The sequence below is a fragment of the Pristis pectinata genome, chromosome 3, assembly GCF_009764475.1.
Source record: "Pristis pectinata isolate sPriPec2 chromosome 3, sPriPec2.1.pri, whole genome shotgun sequence".
Classification (NCBI taxonomy): Eukaryota; Metazoa; Chordata; class Chondrichthyes; order Rhinopristiformes; family Pristidae; genus Pristis; species Pristis pectinata.
In genome coordinates this window covers 123,899,444-123,919,304 of record NC_067407.1, presented here as the reverse complement: position 1 = coordinate 123,919,304, position 19,861 = coordinate 123,899,444, and the positions used below count along the sequence as shown (strand labels likewise).

At 40.9% G+C, this 19,861-nt stretch overlaps 1 protein-coding gene across 1 annotated transcript in view; it reads left to right on the top strand.

Annotated features, from left to right (window-relative positions):
* Positions 1 to 19,861, top strand: part of fmn2b (formin 2b) — a 370,539-nt gene that overhangs the window by 59,311 nt on the left and 291,367 nt on the right. Inside the window, 2 exon segments of the mRNA XM_052012981.1 lie at positions 8,104 to 8,248; positions 16,594 to 16,655. Coding sequence (XP_051868941.1) covers positions 8,104 to 8,248; positions 16,594 to 16,655 — 207 coding nt within the window.

Genomic DNA, 19,861 nt, shown 5'->3' with positions numbered 1-19,861 from the left:
CAAGCCTCCCTGGATCCCATGCCCTCTGATCTTCTGAAGAAGCCTACCATGTGGAACCTTGTCAAATGCCTTACTAAAATCCATGTAGACCACATCTACTGCATTACCCTCATTAATCTGTCTGGTCACCTCCTCAAAGAACACTATCAGGCTTGTGAGACATGATCTGCCCTTCACAAGGCCATGCTGGCTGTCCCTGATCAGACTATGATTCTCTAAATGCCCATAGATCTTATCTCTAAGAATCCTTTCCAACAGCTTGCCCACCACAGACGTAAGGCTCACTGGTCTATAATTCCCTGGACTATCCCTACGACCTTTTTTTTTGAATAAAAGGACAACATTTGCCACCCTCCAATCCTCCGGTACCATTCCCGTGGACAACGAGGACTCAAAGATCCTAGCCAAAGGCACAGCAATCTCCTCCCTTGCCTCGTGGAGCAGCCTGGGGAATATTCCATCAGGCCCTGGGGACTTGTCTGCCCTAATACTTTCTAACAGCTCCAACAAAGTCTCTCTTGATATCAACATGCTCTAGAACATTAACCTTACCAACACTGTCCTCAGCATCATCAAGGCCCCTCTCCTTGGTGAAGTAACCACTTTCAAGCTCCCCACCATGTTATAAACCCATCTAGACTTAGAACCATATCTGTTCCTTCACTGCAGACTTGGATAAATCTTTAAAGGGAAGAAAATTTGCAGGGCTCTGGGGAGAGAGCAGGGAAGTGAGACTAATTGGACAGTTCTTTTGAAAGAACCAGCATAGGCACAATGAGCCAAGTGCCCTCCTGTGCTTTAATATTCAATGATGCCATTCAGCAATGGGAGGGAGGTCTGCTGCACAGGAAGAAAGGCACTGGAGTGTTGAAAAGTGAAGTTCTAAATACTGGAAGTCTGAAATAAATTGTATCCTGGCAACAATCAGCAGGTGTATCCATATCTGAACTCGTTACTTTTAAGATGCTGAATGGTCTCCTGTCTGTTTCTAGCGTTAATTGATTTTTATTGGAAATGGCAGTAATGGCTCTCTCATTGGAAAAGTGTTTATGAGCTTAGATGCACTTAATAATCGTGGCATTTGGTACTAATGCACTGTATAGCCAATAGGAAAGTAGTGAAGCATGCAAATATTCTTGAACTGATGCAAGCCGAAGCCAAATCCTGTGGTCAGGTTAAAGTGAATTCTCTCAAAGCATTGAACAGACTTCATTATGGATTTTGTTACGTATTTGATGATGCATCAGAATGCAAGGAAAAAGTTAGTGTTTAAATACAGGATGCTTTGTGATTCCATTAAGTAGCTAGCTCTAATTGTTAGAATATATTTGCACGTCACACACCAGTTTCAACGAATCTCGGTCCTATGAGTTAATTCTAATTCCATCAATTTGTTATGCATCTTAAGATTCTTGATGTCTTTGACTACCATTATCACAAGCTAAACCTGATGTGTATAGACTTAATGCAAAGCATGATGCAAGTGGTAATTTGCAGTATATCTTGTTCTGGTGCGTCTCCTGAAGCTTAAACTGGACGTTATCTTCATCACCTGTTACAGTACATATCTACCTTTTAGAAATTAGAGGAGTGACAAACATACTATTTCATTTATTTTCAAACCTTTCTCTTTTGAGATTTTATACTGAGCACAGTTGAATGCAACAATGCTGATCTTGACAGGCCAATAGTTCGGATTCTCATGTTTCTAAAGCAATAACGTTGTAGATGCTAGAAATCTGAAACAAAAATGGAAAATGTTGGGAAAGCGGGTCAGGCTGTATCTGTAAGAGAAACTCACTATTTTGGGTCTGCAACCCTCTGTCAGAACTGGATACATGTCTCTTCATAGGAGCTTGATATTCTTTGTTTTGCATATCTTCCAATGAAGGGTCTTCAGCCTGAAACATTATCTGTTTTTCTTTCCACAGATGCTGCTTGATCTGAGTGTTTCCAACATTTTCTGTTTTTGCTCCTCGTAGTTCTGTTGTGTCAGACCGCAAGGTCTCAAGGAATTGAAATGGGAAATTAAATGCCCAGTATTTGCACAGTTGGCTGACAGAGACGTGACTTGGATAACTGGCTTGCAGTTTAAACCCAAATCATTGCCTAACTCTGAAACTCAGCATCTGTATGGAGCCATCTAATATCTAAGTTGCCACAGGGCAACACAGTGGCACAGCAGATAGAGCTTCTGCCTTATTGCTCTCGTAATCCTGGTTCGATCCTGACCCAAGCTGTAGAGTTTCATGATGACTATATTTTCCTCTTGGGTGTCCTGGTTTCTTTCTATATTCCCAAGGTGTACTTGTTAAGTTATATTGGTCACCAGTGTAGTTGGGTTACAAGAATTAGTCATTGAGTTATACAGCATGGAAACTGGCCCTTCATCCCAACTTGTCCAAACTGATCAATGTGCCTTTCCAAGCTAGTCCCATTTGCCTACGATTGGCCCATATCCTGCTGAACCTTTCCTATCCATGTATCTGTCCAAATGTTTTCATGTCGTACCTGTCTCTACCACCACCTCTAACATCTTGTTTCATATACTCAGCACCCTTTGTGTGGGGGAGAAACTTGCCCATCAGGTTGCCTTTAAATCTTTGCCCTCTCACCTTAAACTTACGCCCTCTAGCTTTGGACTCCCTTACACTGGGGAAGAAGACTGTGACCATGCACTTTATCAATGCCTCATGTTTTTATAAACCTCTCCTAAGGTCTCCCTTCGGCCACCTTTGCTCCAGGGAAAACAGTCCCAGCCTATCTAGTATCTCCTTGGAACTCGAGCCCTCCGGTCCCAGCAACATCCTTGTGAATCCTTTCTGCACCCTCTTTAGCTTAATCATGGTTGATGGGCATGCATGAGAGAGTAGGTTACTAAGAAATTGATGAAATGGGACTATTGGAATTGCTTTGAGAGTTGCATAGACTTGATGGGTCAATTGCCTGCCTATATTGTAAAGAAAATAAATGATATAAAAAAAAAATGGGAGTTGAACAATAGATGAAATATTTGTTAGATAAACATGGTCAAAATGAGCAAATGTCAGCTGTGAATGACTTGCACTCCTGAGAAGAAGATTGTTGGATTTGCTTTGAGAATGAAGCATGGATTTTTGCTGAAACAATGAGACTAGAGACCAAACCCTCTAATATTTTAATGTGGTGTTTTTGCACTTTTCAAAGCATTGAAACTAAACCAGTTTTTTAAAAAAAACTTCAGTTTGATGCCATGCCAATCAATTGAACGCTATCAAGTATTGCAAATGATAGCATGCTAGTAGTTAGATTACTGTTCTTGAGTATGTAAACCAATGCAAACATCACTATTAACATTGACCTTTTAGGTTTGATTTCTGCCTATTGAAGCAATGCATTTGGTATTATAACAAAGGAGAATTTGGTGACTTTTCTGCTTTCTTCTTTGCAACCTATTGTCTTGCAAGTCAGAGGAAACAGCAACCTCACTTTTGTTCTGTTGCTATTGCAACAAAATCTGAATAGTTTGATTTTTAAAAACTTAAATTCTAAGCAAAGACCTCTTTCTGTTGCTGTTTCATACAATTAAACAACTGCTTAATGCAGACTTAAATCAACTTTTGCTCTTGTTCCTGAAATTGCACCTGAAGGCAGTCTGAAGATTTGAAATTGGCTTAAATTTACCCACATTCAGAATCAATTATGTACGGTGCTTTCAAAATAAACTAGTCCTCTTAAAGTTTTGTTGCTGCTGCTCTTGAATGTAGAATAGATTATTTTTGGTCATACTATTGGGTACATTGTGTTGATCTGTTTGTTATAAGTAAGTGTGTGCGTTTTTTTTCATGTGGTGAGCATGTCATATCTGAGTTCTGGAGGTTAATATTTTAATATTTTTGTCTAGTCTTCCTGTTTGTTGCTTTACAAATGTACTTACACTTCAATAACAACTCATCAGATTTAAATACAAGTGCTTCATATTATGTTCTACAAATTATGTAGGCTTGTGTTGAGAAGCTTGAGCCATTTAACTTGCCTAGGTGGTTAATTTTGAGGCATACACAAGAACAGAGGAATAAAAAAATAGAAGCAGGAGTAGGTCACTCAACCTTTCATGCCTCCCCCACCATTCAGTATGTTCGTGGCTGATCTGCCCCAGCTGTAGTTTCTTCTGTGCCAGTTTTCCATGGTCCTCAATTTATCCATCTCTAAATACCTCCATTGATCTTCCACCTCCAACCCTCCAGGGTAGAAATCTCCAAAGATTTGCCACCACCAGAGATTTTTCTGGGGTATGTCGCGATGAAGAATGTGATGGTGTTAGATGTCTTGGAATACATAAGGGTGGATAAATCCTCAAGACCAAATGAGATCTATATTGGGGTGCTGTGGGAAACAGGAGATAACTGGGGCCTTGTTTGCATGGTTGCTCACCATAGGTGAGGTACCAGAAGACTGGAGGATTATTTAAGAAGAACTGCAGGGATAAGCCAGGTAACTACAGGCTGGTGATCCTTAAGTCAGTGGTAGAAAAACTGGAGAAAATTCCAAGGGATAGGATTTGTGTACATTGGAAAGTTGGGCTGATCTCAGACGGTCATCGTGGCTTTGTGGGGGGGGGGGGGGGGGGAATCCTGTGAGATTGTTGGGGAGGCAATCATAAGATTGATAAATGTAGAGCAGCAAATGTCTATATGGATTTGACAAGGCATTTGACAAGGTCTTGCATGGTAGGCTGGTCCAGAAGTTTAAGGTACATGTAATTCAAGGCAGCTTGGCTAATTGAATTCAAAATTGGCTTGATGATAGGCAGAAGGTAGTAGTGGAAAGATGCTTTTCTGATTGGAAGTCTGAGACTAGTGTAGCACAAGTGCTAGGGCCCTTGTTGTTTGATATATATTAACGACTGGGATGTGAATTTAGGAGGTATGATTAGTAAGTTTGCAGCTGATGTGAAAGTTGGTGATGTGGATAACGAGGAAAGTTGTCTAAGGCTACAGCGGGATACAAGTCAGGTGGAAAGTTGGCTGGAGCATTGGCTGATGGAATTTAATCCTGACCAGTATGAGGTAATGCATTTTGGGAAGTCAACTAGGGGTTGGACATGTACGGTCAACGGGAGAGCACTAAAGGATGTTGATGAACAGAGGGACGTTGGAGTTCATGTTCACAGTTCCCTCTGTGGCATCACAAATAGATAGGGTAGTGAAGGCAACATATAGCATGCTTGCTTTCATGGGTATGGGCATAGAATATAGAAGTTGGGACATCACGTTGCAACCTTGCAAAACGTTGGTTAGGCCACACTTGGAGTACTGTGTGAAATTCTAGTCACCACGCTATAGGAAGGATGTGACTGCACAGGAGAGAATGCAGAAGAGATTCATTAGGTTGCATCCTGGATTGGAGGACTTTAGTTGTGTGGAGAGATTGGATAGGCTGGGTTTGTTTTCCCTGGAATGAAGGAGGATGAGGAATGACTTGATGGATGTGTATAAAGTTCAGCAACATGAGTTAGATGGTCAAATTCTTTTTCTGGTGGGGGTATTTTTAAAAAAAAAGGGGGTAGGATTAAGGTGAGAGGAAGGCGATGTGAGGGGGATGTTTTTGCACACAGTGGTTGATATCTGGAACGTGCTGCCAGAGGAGGTGGTGGAATTGGATGCAATTACTGCATTTGAGACACGTAGACAGGCATTTGAATGGGCAAGGCACAGGATAGTGCCCAAATGCAGGCAGTTGGGATTAGAGTAGATGGGCAATGAGGTCGGCATAGATGTGGTGGGCTGAAGGCTCCAATTCTGTGCTGTACGACTCCCTTCACAGCATTTGTGGGGTTGACTTTCATTTGCCCTTTTGAAAAAGCCTGTTTAGCCATTCTGTTCAATAAATGCCATATCAAGTGAAGGAATTCAAAGCTACTCTGACACATTCAGCCATTTGTTGTTTGGGTCAAAATCCTGCTGTTCCCTAGGTTGCGCACACAGCTGATGTGAGTAAAGCCACTTCTCCCCCTCCCCAGCACCTAATGGGAGCCCTGGTATCGAGGGCTTTTTTAAAAAAAAATTATTAGAAATACTTCCGCTAGCAGAAATTTGAAACTGCTTGTTCTCATCAACTTGTTTAAAACAAAACTCTTCTCTTCGAGAGACTTGGTGCCAGGAAGAGGGTGCAATGTGTACATTAGGGTTTAATTGTAGTTCCCTTGCTGTGCCTTTGGTGCTGGGACTCTTGGTGCTTGATGTTAACTGAATGAAACACAGGGCTTGTCATTTGTGTGGAAAGTCTTGGTCGGATTATAATGTGATGAGTAAAAAGTGAGAATGCTGCTACTCCGACCGTGAGAGTGAACGAGTCACTGAATCCTACACAGGCATATGCAAATTGACTTTTCTAACTAGCCTGCTGTTTGGTTTGACCAATAAGCATTCATCTTCCAGTGACCCTGCAGAGTCCTTCATTTTATTTGCTGTGGGGATGTGCCTGGCACAAACGACAAGTTTGTACGTGGGTAGTTCTGCGATGAATGGTGGTGCTGTGCACAGACTGAATTCGTTGCAGGAGAGGATTGGCATGTCGGTGTGACCTGGTGGTTTTAATGATTCAGTGCAACCTTGCTCTTTTGTGCTATGATGCTGGATCAATTACGTTGGAAGTTGATCCCTTCAGTCTGTCTGCAGCGCACCTCCGAGCCCTGCAGTGGCCGGAGGCTCCGTGATGCAGCAAGATGCGAGGGAGATCTCCTGGAATGTAAAGAAATAGAAAGCTTGAGGAATAATTTAAAGCGTTAAAGGATTACTCTGCTGCTGCCACTAGACTAGAAACATGACACAGCAGAATATTTGATCGTGGGTGACAAAAGATGAAAGGCATCGTTGAAACTTCAAGTCCAGAAGCTAACATAGTGGATGTGTTTGCCATAAGTGCAGCAAATGCATGTGTTTAAAATGATAGGTCAGACTGGCCCTCTTGTGGGTTGGGGGATAATCGTCTGGGCCTGGTTGATGTCCTGACCAGCAAATTGGTGATGGCAGGCAGTGTTGCTTCAAACCCTGACGTAGCTGGGCGGGAGGAGAAGGCTGCTTCAAACCCTGCTGGATTTCAGCAGGAGGTCAGGCGAGCAGCGGAACAAACTGCCTTGCAACACGAGTCCTCCATTCAGTGGTTGAAGGCAGAAATGAACAACAATCGAGTCAATGCCCGTGATGGGATGGGTGATGTGGATAGTTGTGGTGAAGAAAGTGGGCTGATCGTTACGAGAGATGACGACAAAGAAGTAATGGGCCAGCCACCATCTAATCCAAAGCCTCCAAGTGGTGCTGATGGTATTTTCAGTTCTACATTCATCAATCGACATGATCAGCTTGTATCTGATACGGAGGAAATTGCCCTATGGAATGAACTTCTGGATAACTGCAATAACAATTGGTCCCCTGCTACCTCTCCTTTCACTGGCTCAGAAGGCAGAGTGCCTGATATTTTCTCAAGTGTGCTCCTCGTGAGGAAGGACCTTGGACGGGGAGATAGAGAGACTTGGAATAAAGTGAAGCAGGCAAACACCGACCTCGCTCTGCTGGGATTGAAGAAAACTGTCCAACAGAAACTCAGTGAGGTTGTGAGCATCCAGGCCAGTGATGTGCAGACCGAGGGAAGACAACTGCTCACCTCCGCAGCTGGGAGTCTTGGGCAGGTAAACAACAAAACTGGCTTAACACTGAAAGAAAAGAAAATGTATATGGTCTTTTTGGGAGGTGGTCTGCTACCTTACAGTTAATGAAGTAGATTTGAAGTTAGATTGCATCTGTAATACAGGAAATGCAGCAGTATTATTCACAAGTTCTTTCACACAGCAATGTGCTCATCCTTTATTGCACAAGGATTAGTTTACATCAAGAAATCCAGCTCAAATTTCACGTTTTGCATTGGGGCTGCTGCCAGTATGTTGGGATGACTTGAACTGAGTATTGTTTAAAGCAAAAGCCATTCTTTTGAATAAAATGCTTTCTCTGCTGATAACCTCGAATAGTTTAATTCTCCACCAGCTTTATCTACTTGAAAGGCATGCTGCTTGCATCATCAAACTCTTCTGAGAGCTAATGCTTTTGTTTTTGTTCTTGAATACAGCAGGACAAGCTGTACACGTGGGCAGCCGTCAGCCAGCCAACTCAGTCACGTGACCATGTGGAAGGTCGGATCCCTGGGAGAATTCAAACGGTGTGGCCGCCTGCAAAACCCTGGGCAGAAGAAAAACTGAAGTATGTAGAATCAGGTGAGGGAATGGTGCACAGTTGTTTTGAGGAGATGTGGGAGAGATGCATTTGAAGATTTGCTTTCATGAGGAATGGGCCATTTGGCCTGACAGGTCTGCGTCTGCTGTGTCATTTATCAAGGTCGTGACTGAGTCATCTCAATGGTTTCCCACACTACATTTATAATCCCTTGATTTTCCCTTAATAATGAGTATATTGGTCTCTGAGTGATATGTAATGAACTCTGAGTGAGCCTCCATAGCCCTCAGCAGTGGTAGTGAATTCCACCCTCTGCACGAATAAATGTTTCCTTGTTTCAGTCTTAAGTGGCAGACTCCTTCTGAGACTGACTTCTGCTCCACCCCGCCCCCCCCCCCCCCCCCCCGGGGTCAACCAAAGAAAATATTCTGTTGATCCCAGTAAAAGTTCTGTAAGTTTCAATGAAATCTCCTCTGTTCTTCTAAACTCTAGAGAATTCGGGTCTACGTTGACTCAGATAGCAAACCCACCATTCCAGGACCCTGTCTAGTGAATTTGCACCAAGCTCCCTCAAAGGCAAATTTTGGGTAGGGACACAAAACTGTACACGATGCTCTGGGTGCATTCTCATGAAGACTTGTATAATTGCATTAATACATTTTAACACCTGTAATCAAATCCCCCCAGTATAAAGGCCACCATACTGTTTGCCTTTCTACTTGCTTCATCTGGCATCCTTGCTCTGGGTAGTTCAGAATGCAGCAAATTCTAGCCCATATACAAGTCCAACACTTTTGAAGATAAATGTGAAACTAAAAGCAGTTTTAAACTGCATCAAAAAAAAGCAAGTGAGCTTGTTGTATTTACATGAATTTTACGTTAGCAATCAAGCTGCAAGTTGAATATTGAATATTAAAATGCAATTGGTTTGCTACTACATCGCCAAGCTGGCAGCTGTAGGATGGGAGTGACATATCTGATTCATCAATAGATTACAGATTTGAAACAATAAATTTAATTGAGATTTTAAGGTTAACTTATTAAGAATTTAATACAATGCAGCATTTTAAGATGCTGCATCATAATCCTTGAAAGCTTCTATATTGATAGCATAGCTACAAAGTTGGCTAAAGCACAAACAGCAAAGGGTCATGATGAATAGTTTTTATATTGCACTGTTAGTTTTGCATCAGGCCCTCAGTAAAGAGGATGTGTTTTTTCTCTCAAAGCTTAATGTCACAGTTTTTTATCATACCAAATGTCTACCTTGGAAATAAACTCAAGTAATAGCAAGAACATGCACTTTCTTGCCACTTATTTTTTGTTCTTTTAGCAAAACAGATTTTGTACATTAGTAACAAAGGAAATTACTAGAAACACAGGTCACGCAGCATCTGTGGAAAGAGACACAGCAAATGTTCCCAATCGAAGAGCCTCTGCCTTCACCTTGAAATGCTAAATCTTTCTCTTTCCACGTTTAGCCTGCATGTAACTGCAAACCACAATGTGGTTGAATCTTAACCTTCTTGGAAGTCTCTTAGTACAAGGGGCAAATAGGAGTGGGCGACACCTGCTGTACTTGCCGGGGACATTTAAATTCCATTCATGAGCACTACGTAGAAAGCTGTGCATTGTGGAAATCATACAGGAGCTATCAGAATGTTCGCTCTGGAAGTTTTCAATCCTCATCTCCCAACACTTGCGTTTGGTGCACATGATCCACACTAATGTGCAGATATGCTGCATACATGCCTGTGAAATAGTCAATTTGGCAACTAGAAACAGCAGCTATGCACCAGGCTACAGCACGCAAGGAGGCCATTCCATTCATTATGTCTGTCCTCTCTCCTCATTATGTATCAAAACTTTAATATTGGAAAATGTTTCTTCATGCACGTGGGTTGTGCTCCTGCTAACCCTGTGTAATATTGCAGGAGAGCATGTTTATTGTGCTGATAGTCCTGACAGACTGAAGCAAAGGGTAAGAGAGGTTCACAGATTGAATTGGTTAATCTTCAATAGTTGACTGTTCACTTGAAATTCATGTAAATACAGGTGATCATAAGTCCACTGTAGAATAGCTTGTGTTACAACTACATCTGGCTTGGATAGTTGGGAAGTTCCCAACTCACCACCCCTCCACCACCCCCCCCCCCCCCCCCCCCACCACCTCATGAGTTCCTCATCTTATTGAAAAAAATTACTTTCTTTTCTAAAAACTAGTATATTTGAAGGCCAGCCAGCAGAATTTTGGGTCTCAAATAACAAAGGTCCTATAACACTTTTTCTGCACAACTTCATCCTCTGAAGTGGTCTGTATGGCAATTGTTCTACAATCACACAGCCAAAGGGGCAGGTGGAGGAGGAGCATTTACAAGGTTCCCTTCCCATCTTGCAAGTTTTGCAAGTAATCCTGAATAGATGTTTGTGGGGTTCAATACTTGACAACTGGACCATTTTATAATCATTCTTTCTAAATTATAAACTCGTTGATCCTGATGCATTCTAAGAGTTAAACTGTTCTGCTCTACTTGAATTGAAAGATAATCTTTTAATTTTAAAGCCTATTCTGTTCTCTGAAATAATTGGCTTTTCTTATTCGCTTTATGCATTCGTGCCTGTAGAAAAAATAGAAGGTAGGTATTGAAGATGGCTTTGCAAGTTATTTCAGTGCACATGTGTTGCAGTCTCGATACTTGATGGGAAAGCGAGGACAAAGCTGGTGTTTTAGTAAGTGTAAGAATAATGGCAATGGACTTTTTGACAGTGCAGTCGTCAGATTTTGAGCAAAAGATGACATTGGGAGAATCATAAAAATTGCGGAATCAAATTGTAGTGGATTGTTATGTGCAATGTAAACGGAATAACAATGGAATCATAAAACTTTATGATGCACAAAAGAGCTGTGTCATAAGGAAATGTGACCCATCTAAAAGAATCCAGTTAAGATCAAAGCTCTTTATTTGGCTTTTTAAACAATTGTTACCACCATCTGCATACACTACACTATGCGGGATTAAAATCATAAACTGACTGAAATTCTAGCAATGGTGTAAGAATTGGGAAGCACAGCGGTTCAGCTAGTAGAACTATTGCCATAACTCCAGTGACCTGTGTTTGATCTTGACCTGCAGTGCTATCTGTGTGGAATTTACGTGTTCTCCCTGTGACTGTGTAGGTTTCCTCTGGGTATTCTGATTTCCACCACCCCCACCCCCACCTCACGCCCCCTCTTCTCTCTCTCCCCCCCCCCCCCAAAAAAATGTCCCAGACATGGGGTTTGGTCAGTTAATTGGCACTAGTAAGTTGTCCCTAATGAGTAGGCGAGTGCTAGAATTGAGAGGGGTTCTATGGTAATGTGGGGAGAATAAAATGGGGTTAGTGTAAAGTGGGCACTCGATGGTCAGTCTGATCTTGTTGGGTCAAAGTTCCTGTTTGTGCTGTATCTCTATGAGATGGGATTGGTCAAAGAGCCAGCAAGCCTCAGTGGGTAGCATGACCTCCTCCTGTGTCATGTGGAAGCAGGCAGACATTCAGGACCCTGCCTCTCTGCTAGCCAAGTGCTATCTACTACTATCAAAAAACTTAACTATATGGCAACTAGAGGATTCTGCTTCCATCCATTATTGAGGGAGAGAAAGCTTCTGCATGTCTTATAACGTTGCTGAAATCATTTCCTTTTCATTTTGAGGAACAAGTTATTTTATGTTTAATAGTGTCCCAACTTTTCGTTTACTTTTAGAAGAATGTTTGAAATGGACAGCTCTTCAATAGCTGGCATTAGTGCAGTAGCTGGAGTGATCTCTTCTGTCCAATGATTTTTTAAAGAAATTTTGGAACTAGCTTTTCACCAATGACCTTATGATTTTGGTCCCTATATGTGATTGACTATTGATATTGTCTGTTCCAGTGAGAATCCAATGTTTTTGTTCTCCCCTCACAACCTACATCTTTCATTCAGGAGGAAGCCTATCCCAGGAAAATTCTCAGCCTTTTCTGTGACTTTGCCATACTTTCTAAAGTAGAGCACCTAAAATAAGTTTTTCAAATTGTGTGGACCATCCAGTACTTGGCTTAGTAGTCTGTTGTCTTCACTTCAGACTTTGGATCTGTGTGTGTCCTTCTATTTTTAAAGTGTTATGTATTCAAACTCCTGAGTCCTTCTGCTCTTTTATGGATTTTGGTTGCCTTTTAAATTCATACCTTCTGTACTTGTACAATACTTTTATTTGCTTGGTAGTAACTTAAACTCTAGTGAAGGAGGGAGGCGAATTGGAGCATTGGAATTTCCCCACGGTCCAGGCCTAGGAGCTGCGCGATGCTATAGTCCCACTATTGATGGGTCACTACTAGTGACCATGATAAGAAAATAGAAGCAACAGGGGGCTACTTGGCCACTCACGCCTGCCCTGCCTTTCAAATGATCATGGCTGATTTACCCCAGACTTCAACTCCTTTTGTGCCAATTCTGTTGATGATAGGGTACTGCTACCAGTTTCATTTGTAGGGAAACAGATCACCTAAAATCAGGAATACAGACTACTATGTTATTGCAGGTTGGTGCATCAATGTCAAATGTGTAAAAGTAGAACATGCTAGAAATAGTCAATGCCACGAAGCATCTGTGGAGAGGAACAGTTAATGTTTCAGGTCAATGACTTTATTATATCATATGAGGGGTATCACAGACTTTTGTTTACCCTTCAGTGGGGCTTGTAGAACAGCTGAGCTGCCAACCCTGCATTTCAATTTTTCTCCCCTCCAGATCTGATCTTTTCCTTTTAAATTCCTGCTGTCACCAATCATTTCTGCCTTTTGGCATTATTATTAAATATCTGAAAGTTTTTGAAACGATTTGCCCAAAGTTGCTGTTGGATCTCAAATCTCTGATGTAAAAGCTGTCAGATTTTAGCATGTGTTACTGCTGTTGGTTTGAGCCAGTTAGCTGCAGAAGTGGCTTAGCCACACAGCAGCGGGATGCTGCCTGCCTCTGAATTAGATTCCTGCAGCCTGCAGAGAACCCTTCAGCATTTGTATTTGCCGGATGTATTAAGAGCTTTTCAAGTTTAAACATTGTACGAAAATAGTCAGGGGTTCCTGCATTTATAAAGAAAAGGTTGTTTAAAGTCTGACTTGGTTTCTGGAATGGTAAAATTATTGATATGGTAAAGTAATGGTTAAGCTTAATAAATTAGTAGCCAGAGTTCAGGATCATTAATCCAGAGACACTGGTTTATTTCCAATTTAGCAAATGGAGACTTAAAATTTGAGCAAAATTTCAAATTTTACTAAAATTCATGTCTAACACTGAGCACAATCATTGTACAAACCCAATTGGTTCACTTGTGTCCTAAAGGGAAGGAAATGTGCTTTCCAAACAGCTTTGCTGGGTTGAGTCTACCCTGTTAAGTGACTCAATCTATCAAAGCTGTTTTCTTTCAACTGCCTCTTTTAGTTAAGAACACTTGGTGATGAACGATAAATGCTTGAATTGCCCATGACATTCACGTCCATTGAATGAACAGTTTTAATAAAGGCACCAAAGGAGGCTGTTCAGCCCATTGTATCTATGCTGACTAAAAAGGATTATTTAAACTGATCCCACTTTGCAGCTCAGTACATTTCCTGTATAAATTCAAGCATTGTTTTAAATACTTTAAGGCTTCGATGACCTTTCGAAGTAAGATGAGATAAGAAAATGTACTGAGGTGGGTTCGGTTATCATTATCCCCTTTGACTGCAAAATAACCATAGAGTATGGTTCTTTGAGTTGGTGATTTTAATGTGGTACTTGAGATCAACGGGGCCAAATGTGTTTCCTGTTATTTCTCTACTAATTTAAAATTCAACTGCAAGGAGTTAAAATTTGATCCCAGCAATGTACCCTGTAATCTTGTTTAAGTCCAGGAGTTCTTGACATTCTGTTATTTTGGCAATCCAAAACTTGAATGTTCACCTTAATATTCCTTCATACTTCTGAACCTATCATGTCTTATCAGTGATACAGATGAAAAATCTGAACTGCAAATTTAGTTGTACAGGGCACTTGTATGTCTGCCCTTTGACCTCCAACTTCCCCAAAGACATTCATGTTTGTGGGTTAATTGGCCACAATAAATGGCCTTAAGTGCAGGTGGATGGTAGAATTGTTGGGAATGTGGAGAGTATAAGCTAGAGGAAAATAGTCAGCAAAGGAATTACTGAGCTGGCATAGACTGGATGGACCAAATGACCTCCAGTGCTCTATGATCAAAGGAAATATTTGCAAGGATGGCTTCCTGCTGGGTACCCTTGAACATTTGGGCAGTGTGGGAGTGTTGGCATTTCCTGGTTGATCTTGACTGAACTGGTCAATGTTGTCTAATTATATGGACCTTCTGGTGAGTTTAAAAAGAAATAAATCACTGACTTGCTCGGTTTCCATTGCATGTTACTGTCAAACAAAGGGAAGTTGATAGACTTCTGAAAGAGAATAAGTTGTAGGAGATGTTGGGGAAAATGAGGAGGACTGATGAGGTTGCGCTGTTGTGAGCTGGCATGGACCTTATACGGTAAATGGCCACCACCTGTGTCATAAGTAAACTGGCATGAAGCCAACTCAAAAATATTGTGCCTTCTCCTTGAATAGTTATGCAGAGATTCTCTCATAGTAACTTAGCAATAAGCTGTTTAAAATAAATGGATTGCCGTGTTGCAACTAGAAAATCTATGCCAAGGCGGTTTGCTATTTGTTTTGCACCAGTGCGCTGAAGGCCAGAGTTAAAATGTGAAATTAGTTCACTTATTTCTTCACCTCTTCTCTTCCCCTCCCCTGTCCTCATGACCTGCCCATCACCTCCCCCTGGTTTCCCACCTTCCCTTTATTCCATGGTCTACTGTCCTCTCCTATCAGATTCCTCCTTCAGCTCTTTGCTGCTTCCACCTATCACCTGCCAGCTTCTCACATCACTCCCCTTCGTTTTCCCCCCCCCCACCCACCTGGCTTCCCCCTCACCTGGACTCGCCTATCACCTACCAGCTAGTGCTCCTCCCCCTACCTTTTTATTCTGGCTTCCGCCGCCTTCCTCTCTAGTCCTGATGAAGGGTCTCGACCCGAAACGTCAACTATTTCCCTCCGTAGAAGCTGCCTGACCTGCCGAGTTCCTCCAGCATTTTGTGTGTGTTGCTTCGACTTATTTCTGGCGTTAATGGTATTTCTGATTCAACCTCACTTTTGCTTGGTGTCTCTTCTGCAGCCAACTTGGTCAATCCAAAATCATTTAAATCTCCCCAGAAGTGTGTAGCAGATCCCAGGCAGAGAGCCAACAGCAGTGTTTCAAAGGCTGAACAAACTGGGTAGAGCAGTCTGCCAGATGGCTGCTATGGTTACATCAGTTTATAGACTGACAAGCCACATTCTTCTGAAGGGAGATCTGAGACACTGTTCCTTTCTGGGATTTGATGGGGTGAATGGTCTTCTATTGAACTAGAGCAAGGGAAGGAATGATGTTTTAGCAAAGGAAGACTAGGTAAATTTTAACCCAATTTGGTTTAACCTGTAGCTTTTCTCTTTCTGAAGTTTGGGTTCTAACTATTTACCTACTATAGATTTTGTATCATCTAGAAATGTGTCACAACTGCATACTGTTTTTACATGTAAATGAGCATGGCTTTTAAACAAATATACTTCTTTGTATTAACATTGTCAGGATACCATGAACCTGCTGATGTTACATAACTTTTATTGACAAACCTGAATTCCAAATATAGTCTATAAGAAAGTACTTTTCTTAGAAAGGTCAAGTCATCCACAGGACAATCTTTTTAAGCCAAACTCCTTCAAAGACCTTCCTGGGTTCAGAAAATGCTGTGTACACTCAGCAGGACATTTGTAAATGGACTTATGGCTTCAAACATTAACTCTTTGTGCACATGCTTTCTGACCTGTTGAGTTTTTCCAGCATTTTGTTTTTATTCTGGATTGCCAGCATCTGCAGTTTTTTTTTATTTTCAACTTCCTAGGTTCAGGTGTTAAATTGGCAGCAGTTGAGTAAAAAGGAATCCCTGGTCTAATTTTACTGAGTCTGTGCTGTTATTTTGCCAATATCTGTCAAAGTTGGGTATTTGTGGCAGTTCAATTTAATCAGCTGGAAACTTGTCCCCTGCTTGTTTTCCCTTTGACGTTTCTACTCATTGAAGGAGTGCCCGAGCATAAATGTTGATGAATTTGCAGAAAGCAGTTGAGTGCTTACTCCTCTGGATGTCTTGCTTCTCCCCTTTGTACGGTTTGATGTTGCATTGAGAGATTTATTTGAACCAAGCAAGAGAACAGTGAACAAATGCATTGAATGAAAATAAATGACTTTGATAATTGTGGTGACTTGGGACTGCTGCTCTCTTGTTGCAGAGAATCGCGATGCTGTTCTAAGTCTGAAAAGGATACAGAAAGAAGAACTACACACATTACAAGTAAGCTACAATTTTGATTACTTTGATTTTAGTAAGGAATGGCACGGTGCGAGCATGTTCAAAAATATGGAGAAATCAGAATGGTTCAAAACACTTGTGCATCAACTAAATAGAGGTGGGGAACTCCTTTGTTAAAAAATGAAGTAACAGAAATGCAAACAATATGGAGACTTAAGTCTCTTTCAACTGTAATAATACGATAGCCTATTAAGTGTAGTATTTGCTCAGTTTTCATTTAAAACAAATAGCTTTCCAAATTAACAAAGGTTGACCATCGCGCTTAAAGTTTTGAGAGAGCAGTTTTGAAGAATGATTGAAGAATAATGATGCGATTTCAAGTTTAATCCATTTGTCTTCTCATCCTCCCGGGAGGAGGGGAATTAATAAAATAATTCTTGGCAGTAACGTTGAGGGAGGGGAGTGGTTTGTGTTTCAGGTTAAAGTTTTGTACATCATTGTCACAAGACCTACACACTTTGTGCTTGGCTTAGTTTAAAATGTAATAATTAACCAGCTGTAAAGGGGGTAAATCTGCGTCTTAACCACTTCCTTAACAAAAGAGGCTGAGTACTGATTCATTGGACAACTTTTTTTCTTAAAGAAGATATTATGGATAAGACAATGCAGTACCAATGTCTTTGTATATTTAAAAAAAATAGTTGCAGTCCATCAAGTTTCAGCAACAATGCTTAAAAGGAAGTCATTAGATGTCAGGAAACATGAACAACAAAGGTTCTAATAGTATTGATGAAGAGAAGATTTCAGAATGAGTCAAAATGATTTAAAGATGGTTTTCCAAATATTGACATGCCAAATATTGGCATGTTTGAAAAGGAAGCAATGAATTGTGATAATCTGATTTTAAAGGAACAGTGAGTAAAAGTAATGGAGTGCCTCAAAATTACTTATTGTGGTTTGAAGCCTTGGAGGGATTTGGTGGGGAGGGGAGGGTGCTGTGGGGAAAGACCATGTCCGTACTGTACAGATAGTGATTGTCAAGTCCAAGTGTTGAGCCTTCAAAAGCTATGAAGCTGGAGGGGGAGGGATATTATATTAAGTTCATTACAACAGAGGCAATTAATAGACAATTTAAGGAATGTGTTTTGTTTAAAAGCTGATGCTGTTAAACGAGTTAAATAGTTTTCTGATGATTTAGGAGTCTGGACAAGCAATGCCAGGTTTACTGTAGTATCATAATTGAAGGTGGAGTGTGCTTCCTTTTAGCTTTATTGAATTTAGTGCCAGATCCTTCGTGAAACCTGTGAAATAACAACCAACAAAATAAAAGCTTGATCTCCTAAAAGTGCCCAGTTCAAGAATCAAACTGCTGAATCAAGATCAAAATGGCTAGAAAGAAGAGTAAATTTGTACCATTCTTAAATCATTACCCTCTGCATTGAAATGCTGGCGTCTGAGCAGGTATTGTTCATAATCTTGGTTTATGACTGAAAACAAAAATCCATTTACAGCTTTGTCACTTCACAACAACTCGTGGTCAGCACATCACTGAAATGTCCTGTAGTGTTTTTTCCAAACGTTTGCTGCCTAGATTTTGACATAATGACCCTCTATTTATAACCTGTATGGAACATGGACCTTGCTGACCTGTTCAGTATTTATTGTCCATCCCAAACACCTTGAATTTGGAGTTGCTGGATCTTTTCAGGGGCTGTTTAAAAATTGATTACATTGGAACCTCCTGTCATTAGTTTGAGTCTACAAGGGAACTGGTGCCTATAGATCAAATGAACAAACCTTTCAGTGTTAGACCAGTGAACAATTATGCTGCAGAACTCCTTGTATTAAAGGGAAATGTCACCTCAAATAAAAATAGCATAATTTATACAGTGTGAAAGTACAGTCTTAAAACTTCTCCTTTCCCCACCCAACCCTGAACAAGTCATATGGCTAGTTTTATTTTAGAAAGGGACAAGAAAATCAATAGGTGGCAGTGAAGGCTTGAAAGAAATTCTGTTCTTTATGTAGCTACTGTTTAAAAAAAACTTTGGACAAGGAAGCATAGGTATCCACATCGGGTGATGACTTTGTGCAGTAGCACTAAATGGCAGAAAATATCCATTCTGAAAATTTTACAAGCCTTTGACTTGGATGCTAACTGATTCAGAAGCTGAAAATGCTTTGAATTGGATTCCTCTGAATTTTGGTATTTGGAGGAAGTGTGGAGGTACAAGACCTGGTTGTGCCTCTGTTCCCCACTGATATCACCAGTAGTACACCTTTCTTGCACTTTTTTAAAAAAAAGCTGTTAGCCTTCAGGTTTCTATATAGTTACTTACAGGAGGAAGTTGCACCTCAAACAAATTTGCTATATATAGTTGATTTGTGTTTGAAAGGGTGAGAATGTATGGCTTGCCATGATTTGGTTAGTTTTCCTAACTGATGTTTTCATAGGCCAGGTTCGGTGTGAAATTTACAACAAGAGCAGCAAATTGTGAAGTGCATGGGCTTCAGTCTGATTGTTTAGGTTGTGTGGTTTGTACTGCTTCAGTTCAATTTGCTTGAATATTTTCGCACATGCAATTTTATTCTTTTCCTGTATATGAATGCAAGAAATTTGACTGAAAGCTGTTTGCCCAGCAGGGAGCTCCTTTAATGCATTTTCTTGAAAGTGGGTAACCTTCAGGTTCTCAGTTTAATTTAATCAGTGCCATTTAAGTGTGGCAAATAGCATTCTCCAATAATGGTTTCTCTTTTGAGCCTGGGTGTGGAGAATAGTTGAATGAATGGATCACAAGAGCTGATTATGACCTTTTTAATATTTAGCAGAAATCTGTAATGTTCTGAGCATTATTACTGGAAGGCTTCACGATTAAAATAGCAGCTGGAGACGACAATGGGTGGTAATCACTTGTAGATGTGTAAAGCAATTCACAAGATTGTGTTTTGATGTTAAAATCATCTAATTTAAAACAATTCAACATTTTTAGATTTGCACAATTCAACATTTGTTTTCAATACTCCTTCCTTCCCTCTCCTACAAGTATTAAGGATTTTAAGGACTCCATGGACCAGATGTTGCTGTGAAGTGACAGCATTCATTGTCAGACCCCTTTCCTGTCTGGTGTCGGTTCAGTTCAGAAGGGACCCTGGTGTCCGGCAGGAGAGTAGTTATTCTGCAGGTTGAGCAACCACCTGCAATGGCAAATTCTCCCAAACAGCAGACCACAGACAAATCAACTTCTCAG